The 10,422-nt window shown below is 35.3% G+C and overlaps 1 protein-coding gene across 1 annotated transcript in view; it reads right to left on the bottom strand.

Annotated features, from left to right (window-relative positions):
- Positions 1–1,012: 1,012 nt before the first annotated feature.
- DPH6 (diphthamine biosynthesis 6) overlaps positions 1,013–10,422 on the bottom strand; it is a 176,802-nt gene continuing 167,392 nt past the window's right edge. Inside the window, exons 8-9 of the mRNA XM_033190651.1 lie at positions 2,414–2,501; positions 1,013–1,116 (exon numbers count right to left, since the gene is read on the bottom strand). Of these exons, the coding sequence (XP_033046542.1) occupies positions 1,063–1,116; positions 2,414–2,501 (142 nt within the window). The 3' untranslated portion in view covers positions 1,013–1,062. The remainder of the gene's footprint in view (positions 1,117–2,413; positions 2,502–10,422) is intronic.

Below are 10,422 nucleotides of genomic sequence, written 5' to 3'. Positions count from 1 at the left end.
TACATGAAAGAAGCCAATCTAAAAAGCTATACACTGTATGATTTCAACTACATAACATTCTGGAAAAAGCAAAACTATGTACACAGTAAAAAGATCAGTTGCTAAGGGTTAAAGGAGAGGGAGGGATGAATAAGTAAAACACAGAGGATTTTTTAAGGCAATGAAATCATTCTGTATAATACTATAATGGTTGAAAAATGTCATTATACATTTGTCAAAACTCATATTATGTACAACACCAAGAATGAACCCTCATGTAAACTATGGACTTTGAGTGATAATAACGTGTCAATGTAGGTTCATCAGTTGTAACAAATGTACCACTCTATTATAGGATATTGACAGTAGGGGAGGCTGTGAATGTGTGGAGGTAGAGGGTATATGGAAAATCTCCGCATTTTCTGCTCTGTTTTCACTGTGAACCTAAAACTGTTCTAAAACATAAAGTCTATTTTTTAGTAAAAGTTTTCTAAGGTCAACATTGGTAATACTGAAAAACAGCATTTAAAAAATCAGTTATAAAATAACTTGTAAGAGTTAAGGACATTCCTCATAATTGTCCAATAATGTTGAAACCCTTCAACCATGAATACATTTAAAACAAAAATGATAAATCACTTTGGCGACACCCAGTAGAATAAGCTTGACTGGCTAAATAAAGTGACCATCTTTTCATCATTTTCAAATTCCTCTCCATCATGACATTATTGGTAGGGAATGCAGCAAGAAAGAGAGGAGGGAAAGAAACTAGTGTGATAAAAAAAGAAATACTACAGAAATGGGGTTTATAGATGAAATAAAAGAAAAAAAGGTCATAGGGAAGATGTGTTAACAAAAGAGAGTGAATCCCAAAAAAGTTGGCACTATTAATGAACACACCATTGACATTTTCCCAATTAATAAATGGTTCCATTAGCTTTTTCTAATGAAAGTATGTTTTTCTAAAAGAAAAAAGAGTCAGAAAAAAAACCCAAAAAAACCTAGTCATAGTAACTGAGAAAATACTGTGCAATTTTTTTGTATAAAAATGGTGGTTTAATGAACAATGTTCCGAAACACTTTTCAAAAATTATATATATAATTAGATGTTCTGTAGTTGTCAGGTACTGAGGACACCTGAAAAAAAAAAAAAGGAAAATGCACCATATTTATTCAGTATCAGTGAATATGACACTTCAACGATGTAATACTGTTATCTAAAATACTGTTATCTTCGCAGCCTATTTCAGATAACAGTATTACTTCTTTGAGGTATCATACCGAAGACCAATGAAATATCAAAACAAAAGGTGAACAGTGAGCTATTTGGGTAGAGTGGAACATAGAATGGCTGGAGTGTCTACACATGAATTCAGTGCTTTTGACTTTGTGTATGTGTACATGGTAGCAAAGGAGCAGAAAACTACAAGTTAGGGGTTCCAGTAAATCTGAAAAACATTTGGATAGTGTAACTTAATTCTTGTGGGAGTTACCAGCTTTTTGATAAAGGGTCACCAATAGTCATTATCCAGCCCAATTCCACAACCTATTTTCAATCCTACCCATTGTCATTCTTCTGAAGAACTGGCACCAACAATTATCCTCTCCTGTAGAAACCCTCCCATCTTGAGATTTTTGGCATTACCATTCTTTTCCTACTTTTGCCGAATTCTTGTTAATCCTCTTACTCCTTCAGATTTCCTATGATGTAAAATATGTAACTGTGGGTGTGCCTCAAGACTTGTGGGAAAGAACACTAAATATACATAAGACATTTTCTAATCCTTTTCTGTCACGACACTCATTTCTTCACATAATTTCAGCTATCATTTTTATGGTAATTAATATAAAGCAACATCTGAAGGATCAGATCTCTCAATCAAGGAATATAATCCAGAACTTTATTCCACAAGATATCTTCAAATTAAAATTTTACTGTTATCTTGACAGCATATTTAAAATAAAACTCTTTATTGTAATTTTGCTTCACTTTCATCTTCCATTTGTACTTCTCTTTTCCTGGATAAAGATTTCATTTCTCCTTTTCCTCTCTTAACCTTTGAATAATGACGATCCAATTTAGCCTCAAACCCTTCCCCTAACGCTTATGTACGGTAACTTAAATGTGATCCTGCTAGATGATTTAATATTTGGTTTATATTGTCCTCTCATTGTTTAATGTATATACTGTTCCCTTTCTAACTGACCTGCAAACTTTTCATAAGTGTAATATCTTTTGTATCATATATAATCTCAAAACTATAAGCATTTGTAAAATTCTTAGTTATTGACTGAGGAGCTGAAAAAAAAAACACTAATGATAAAAATCAATTTTCTTTTTCCTGTCATCTGTTGTTACAGAATTATATATGCAAAGCCAATGCATATATCTCAGTTTTCTATCGAAATCACTGTGAGTCTTAGATTTACTTGCCTTGTCCTCCAAGTGCAATTCTAAGAAGCGTAGATAGGCCACAGGTGCAAATGCATCAGCTGAATGCATGACTACTTCTGACGAATCCCTGAAATACAAGAATTTTATAATACATTTATCTGCTACAACAATCGTGACAAATCACTCCTCCTACTGACTAGAAGAGACTGAACATTCTTGTTATATATTTATTTCCATTAGCATACAACATGTAGTGATTAATAAATATTTTTAATAATCCAGTATTTCATTGGGAAAAGGTTCAAGTATACTAAGCTTTTAAGAAAAAACAATGAGGCTTTCTATCTTCATAAGAACATAAGAGTTCAACTTTCAGGTTCACTCAAAGCTCTCTGAACAATTTTAAGACTTAAATTCCTGTTCAATTTCATTTTCACATATTTGCTTGGCATAGGCTAAGCATTAAACATTAGTGCTTTATCTTCATTATTCTTTTCATTTTCAAGAGGTAATTCATTCAATGTTTCACACAAAGTCTCAATTATCCTTCACAAAAGCAGTACTGGTGATGGCTTTAAGCTCTAGATGAACTCTTCACACTGCAGTATCATTGCTATTAAAATTGATTGTCTGACATAGTAATTACCACATTCAGGTAAAATGGTATGAACTGTATGCTGGCACCATATGGATACATGCAAATTAACTTGATTTTTATCAAAGATACCCTGTAAAGCACATATGAATAACTAAGATTATGTGTAAAGTTCTAATAACTAATTTTTTTATTATTTATTAAGAGAGTAATAATGTTTTGAATTTCAACTGAAAATTTAAAAATAGAAATTCCTCATATCACTGTAATGCCTTGGGAAGGACTTCTATTGTTATATTAATAGTTAGCATTTTGATCATTATAGTACAGCAAAATAAGTCCTGACATTGACTTTTTGTTGCTAATGTAAAAATATTTTTGAATCGACTTGTATCATGTAAAGTTACTTGGTGGCAATAGAAGAAATCTCAAAATATTTGGCTCCAAATTATTAAACTTTCATAAGCAAAATGTTTACTTTCAACTTGAAAGATCAAGAAAAAAGTACGTTTGATGATAAGAAACCCCAATTATCATTCATGAACCTTTAGTATCAAATACGTATCTTTCTAATGCTTAGAAAAAATAACATTAAAAAGACTTCCATGACATTAAAAGGAAAGCAACTTATAACAGACATAGAATCATTAAAGATTCAGCATCCTGATGGAAACATATAATTTGCCTTCACAGTCTACATCAACCAAAGATGCCTCCAGGTATGATGAGGAGGAGCAGCAGAAGGAGAAAGTACAGACGAGGCCCTCCTGCTTGCTACTACCTGCCTCTCTGGCTTGACCCCAACTTGGTTTGTTAGCCCTAGTCTTACCATTTTTCCATTTCCTCCACAGTTGCCTGCTTTGGTCCTATCTTGGCTCTTGAATCAAACCTCAATTCCTATTCTACAATCTTACTCTTAAATTAAATGTCAATCTGTTCCAGACCTTAGCCTTCGACATTGACCCTGAGCCTTAACTATGTCTAATTCAGGCAGCTTGGTTTTGATATTCTCGACAATGGGGTGTGCCAAGACTATAATTAATCTGAACTAATACTATCTCAGTAGAAAGGGTTTTAGGTCCTCCTTTCTCACGTCAGTTATCCCCACTAGAAACAGAGGGATGACAGCAAATAGCTTAAATGATCTGAAGCAGGATTATTATCCAGAGAGAATATATGACATTCTGAGCACTAAATGAAGAAGACTGTGGTTTTTATAAATTCTATTAAATTCATAATCTCTAATTGACTAACATCATTTCATTCACTTATACAAAGCAAGAGTCAACCAGGAGAGACTAGATTTCAAATGAACAGCTTTTAGTTTCAAGCAGAATAATACCACTCACTATTGCTCTTCTCTCTCATATAGTATCACAATGATACTCAATTTTCAAGGAACTCTGGTCTCTGCTTCATGGATTTCTCTGAATCCTGAAAGCAGAATCTGTCAGAATATCCTCAGATTAATCCAGAAAACTAAGACAATTGTGCCACAGCAAAAATGCTTCCTAGCTGGCTGTCCTCCTTTCCTTTCTCCATTAGTCAGTGCAGCAGTTACCACCTGTCACATAGCTAGGTCTTTTCCACAGCCAAGAACAGGCCCATGTTCTCTTTCATTACTACACTAGGCTCACCCCTACTTAACAACATTAAATGGGCAGCTGGGTTTGAATTGGGCCTCTCTTCCTTGATACCAGCCTCCTGAGGTGTGAGGTCAGGCCCTACCTCTCCCCTCAAAAACAAAAAAAATGGTATTCCCTCTTGAGACTCAGCCATGGTCTTTGCCCCCACCTCTCCTCTCAAAGGACAACTATGCTAGGCTGGGACTGAACCACTGTTTACCTCTCTTGCTCAAACATATGGTTTCTGTATTCACTAAAAGGCATACAGATATCCCCGAAGGACTCACACTTATCCTCAGACATCTCAAATGTTATTTCCACGAAGCCTTCCCTGACATCCTTAGACAGTGCTAGTTTTCTCCTTTATGTGCTTCAGTATCCCATTTATAGCCCTTTCATAACACATCCACTACATTATAATTATGTGTTTGCGTGCCTTTCTTCTGAGAGAGGAACCAGTTTTGTTCATCTTTGTCTGCCTGTCCCTGTTCTACTCCACCTGGAGCTCTGTATAAAGTATACTGCCTAATATTCATTAGATATTTGTTGAATAAATGAATGTACAGTTAAACTTTGTTAACTATCCTCACAATTGCACACTAATTAGTGAAACTATCAGAAACTCATGATGATTTTTCAATTACCTATCTTCATGTGAATATAGTCATGCACCACATAATGCTATTTTTGGTTAAAGGCCGACTGGGTATTACGGTGGTGCCATAAGATTACAATGGAGCTGAAAAATTCCTATCACCTAGTGACATCATAGCTGTCATAATGTTGTAGTACAATTTTATTTTTAAAAGGAATTTAGTGTAGCCTAAGTGTACAGTGCTTTTAAAGTCTACAGTAGTGTACAGTAATGTCCTAGGTCTTCACAGTCACTCACCACTCACTCACTGACTCACCCAGAGCAACTTCCAGTCCTGTAAGCTCCATTCATGTTAAGTGCCCTATACAGGTGTACCATTTAAACATGCTTTTATATGATATTTTTACTATACCTTTTCTATGTTTAGATACATTTAAATATACAAATATTTACCACTGTGTTATAGTTATTCAGTCTCCAGTACAGTAATATGGTGTCCAGGTTTGTAGTCTAGGAGCATATAGCCTAGGTGTGCAGTAGGCTATACCATCTATATTTGTGTAAGTACACTCTGGTGCTTGCGAAATGACAAAATTGCCTAACAATGCATTTATCAGAATGTTTCCACATTGTTAAGTGTCTCATGACTGTACACACTTTCTCATATATGAATATTGCATATATAAACATATTCATGTATGCATATATATATATATACCAATAACACTATATGAATCTCTACCATAATAAAAATAAAGATTAGTAGGACTGAAAATTTAAATATAAGGAAAATAGTTCATAAATGTAAATAAATTCTCAGATGATACAGAATCAATGTAGGAAGGCAAATAAGATAAAGTACTTGCTTTATCCTCATTTTGAAACGCTGCATTACTGTGTTCTGTACTGAGTTATGCCTTGAGGGGCAGAAAATACGAGTAGATGGAGATGAAAATGAGGATAAAGTGTTTTAACCATAGGATTTGGTTCTTCCTTTCTTCTTTTTTCATTCTTATTCTTCCATCCATCCTTCCATCCATCCATCCATCCATCCACCCACCCACCCATCATCTATCTGTCCCATTTACGTGGCAACTTTGCAGCAGTAATACAGTGATATTGATGAATAAAATAGAACTATAGAATTGTCTCAAATACTGACATAAAAACATATACACGAACAGAGAGAAGAAAATGATTACTTTCATTAACACAACCTTAAGACTTTAGTTATTAATATACATAAACTAAGTAAACTATTAATATACATAAACTAAGTAATAAGAGAGCAGGTTTCTAATTTGAGGACCTACAATTATCCTTTTCTTTTAAAAGTTAGGCTATAATTCTTCTCAGGAGGGCTTCTCAGAGAAACAGCTCATTTTCTCATCTCAAAATTTGTATCAAGAGGTGAATGACTTCATATATTAATGGACACAAAAAGTGAATTGTAAACTGTTCTAGGTAAAAATATAAAAAATTATTTCCGGACAAAGGCTGTTATACTAGTCTTTCCTAAAACACTTTAAAATGTTAATTGGAATTTGGGCAAAAAGTATCTCATAATAAACTTCAATTCATTTATTATTTTTTATTATTGTTATTCACTTAATATATTTTTTTTTAGAGACAGGGTATTGCAATGTTGCCCAGGTTGGAGTTCTGTGGTGCAATTATAGACGACTGCAGCCTCAAACTCCTGGCCTCAAGTGATCTTCTTGCCCTGCCCAAAGGGTTGTGATTACAAGCGTGAGCCACTGAACCTGGCATAATAAACTTATAGAACCAAACTGATGTCTCTAAATTACTTCATTATAGAAAACAGTTTCAATCGTGGAATCTACAAAGAACTTAAACAAATTCACAAGAAAAAAATAACCTCATCAAAAAGTGGGCAAAGGATATAAACAGACACTTCTCAAAAGAAGACATTTATGCAGTCAACAGACATGAAAAAATGCTCATCATCACTGGTGAGAAATGCCAATCAAAACCACAACGAGATACCATCTCACGCCAGTTAGATTGGCGATCACTGAAAAGTCGGGAAACAACAGATGCTGGAGAGGATGTGGAGAAACAGGAACACTTTTACACTGTTGGTGGGAGTATAAATTAGTCCAACCATTGTGGAAGACAGTGTGGCGATTCCTCAAGGATCTAGAACTAGAAATACCATTTGATCCAGCAATCTCATTACTAGGTATATATCCAAACGATTATAAATCATTCTACTATAAAGACACATGCACACGTATGTTTACTGCAGCACTATTCACAATAGCAAAGACTTGGAACCAACCCAAATGTCCATGAACAACAGACTGGATAAAGAAAATGTGGCACATATACACCATGGAATACCATGCAGCCAGAAAGAAGGATGAGTTCATGTCCTTTCAGGGACGTGGATGAAGCTGGAAGCCATCATTCTCAGCAAACTATCACAAAAACAGAAAACCAAACACTGCATGTTCTCACTCATAAGTGGGAGGTGAACAATGAGAACACATGGACACAGGGAGGGGAACATCACACATGGGCGCCTGTTGAGGGTGGGAGGCTAGGGGAAGGATAACATTAGGAGAAATACCTAATGTAGGCGATGGGTTGATGGGTGCAGCAAACCACCACGGCATGTGTATACCTATGTAACAAACCTGCACGTTCTGCACATGTACCCCAGAACTTAAAAGTATAATTTAAAAACAAACAAACAAAACCCTGAGGTGTTGGTACAACTGCATTCTCTCTTGGGACTTTAAAGGAGAATCTGTTCCTTGCTTTTCCTAGCTTTTAGAAGCTTCCCACATTTCTTGGCTCATGGCTCCACGTCACTCTAGTCTACTTTTGTTGTTACATCCCCTTTTCTGACTCGGACCCTCCTGCGTCTTTCTTCTAAGGATCCTCATGATCACATTGGCCCACCTGGCCCCTCCCCACCAAAAAAAGATATCTAACTATAATCAAATAAATTTGCATGCAAAAATTTATTTTTTCTCACCTTAAAGGTAATCATCTTTTTTTATAAAAAATAAAATGTCATTTGAATCAGACATTTGAAATGGGATTTCTAATAAATGATTAGTTGCATGCTAATTGTGGCAGACCACTATTACATCAAATGTAACATAAGTTATTAAATTTGTCCCCAAAATGAATTCTAAATGATTGGATCAAAAATTATTAATACTCAATTGTTAAAACACAGTTATAGGAACCAAGCTCATCTTTTAATTGTATTATATGGAAGATTATATCTAAATAATATAACTTTCATTTACATACAGTTTTAGAATGCACAAAACATGTTCACTCACATCTTTGCATTTATTGTGTATCAGGTAGGTATGCTTAGGACATTTCAATTTTAAAGAGGAGGGGAGATTTTGTTTACATTAAGTGATATTGTTTTTCTGCCAATTGAGGATATTTCCCAACCTATAACTTCAAGTTATAACCTAAGAAAGGAATATATATAAGTATGTGAAACAGCATATATACACAAAAATAAACGACAACAAATTACAAATTAGTCCAACAATATTTAGCATATAGCCTAAGGTATGCTCTGACAAGTATGGGAACAAGCACTGGAGGCAATGGCAGCCAAAGCATATAAAAATGAAAGGATTTAGCAAAGTGGTAAGAAATGAGAAGGCAATCTAGAGAAAAGGTATCACAAAAGAAAAGTATGAAGCTGAAGTGAGGCATAGCTTATGAAGAAAAAAATAAGCAAAGAATATGCGTAAATATCAGAATGAGATTGGTGATTAACTCACAAATGAGTAAGAATGAAAAGACAGGGTCTCCTTTGTGTTTACAAGGTACACACCTGCAGGGTAGCACCTATCACTTATTGTTGATTTGCCTGTCCATCTCCTGGGTTACAGGAAGAACTCCTACAGAGCAGGGCAGCAACTTGCGGAGTTCTACTCACGCTTTGCAGTGAACAGCTCATTTTAGCACTAGAGGGTTCTAACCATCTTCCCTGACAACTTCTCTTTAATAGCATGAGTAATTCCCTTCATGCCACTGTCTCTATCAGGCTTAGGTTTCCTTGTCTACAAAATGAGGAAGTTGAAAAGGATTCATATTCTAGGTCTAAAGTACTATGATAAACAGATCTTCTGGTTATGTAGAGTAAAGCAGTACATGTCTTGTAATTCCACGTTGCCCATAAAGACTTCCAGGTGCTCTGGGGCCTCAATTTGTCTGGCAAATGGAGAAATTATTATTCTTTGGCATGTTTTCCTCTTATTGCTGTGCTTTTTTGTTTCTAATTTGGTTAGTCCCATATTAATAAGTAAATATATCCCAAATTTTCTACTATAATTTCACCCTAGCATGCAAATGTTTTTCTTGAATAATATAACAGTATTAGGCCAGGCGCGGTGGCTCAAGCCTGTAATCCCAGCTCTTTGGGAGGCCGAGACGGGCGGATCACGAGGTCAGGAGATCGAGACCATCCTGGCTAATACCGTGAAACCCCGTCTCTACTAAAAAATACAAAAAAACTAGCTGGGCGAGGTGGTGGGCGCCCGTAGTCCCAGCTACTCGGGAGGCTGAGGCAGGAGAATGGCGTAAACCCGGGGGGCGGAGCTTGCAGTGAGCTGAGATCCGGCCACTGCACTCCAGCCTGGGCGACAGAGCAAGACTCCATCTCAAAAAATAAATAAATAAATAAAGAATATAACAGTATTATTTCATAGAAGTAATAACTTATCAATAGTTGATTCATTAATTGTTTTGTGATCATCATGGGCAAAAAAAATATGTACTCTCCCATGAATAAACTTATGACTTATTTTTTACCACCTTGTATTATAATAACACACAGATGTCTTTTTTCACCCCTTTGAAGGCAGAAACTATTTCAACATCAGCCCAGAAAAACACTTTGGAGGTAATAGGTACTTGATGAGTATTTGTCAAATAGATAATGATTTTGGTGATTATTAATGAAAAGAAATTAGAATAATATGAAAGAAGCAAGAGTGCATGAATACTGCATATGGTAATGAAAATGTCTTGTCATATTGTACAAAATAAATGCATTTTTTAAGAAAATCCACCTAGAGTTGTTGTCTTAATTTTCTTAGATCACGCCTTCCGTCATTATTAATAGGTACAAAGAGGTTAAGTCTTAGTGTTAGAATTATTGAAGACTTCCATTCAATCAAGCTTAACTCTGACAATCTTTTCCATGATGCATACAGGCTTAAGAAAAGCA

The sequence above is a fragment of the Trachypithecus francoisi genome, unplaced genomic scaffold (genome assembly GCF_009764315.1).
Source record: "Trachypithecus francoisi isolate TF-2019V2 unplaced genomic scaffold, Tfra_2.0 Lachesis_group3, whole genome shotgun sequence".
NCBI lineage: Eukaryota > Metazoa > Chordata > Mammalia > Primates > Cercopithecidae > Trachypithecus > Trachypithecus francoisi.
The sequence above is the reverse complement of the archived record's forward strand: the minus strand, read 5'-3'. Positions and strand labels throughout refer to the sequence as shown.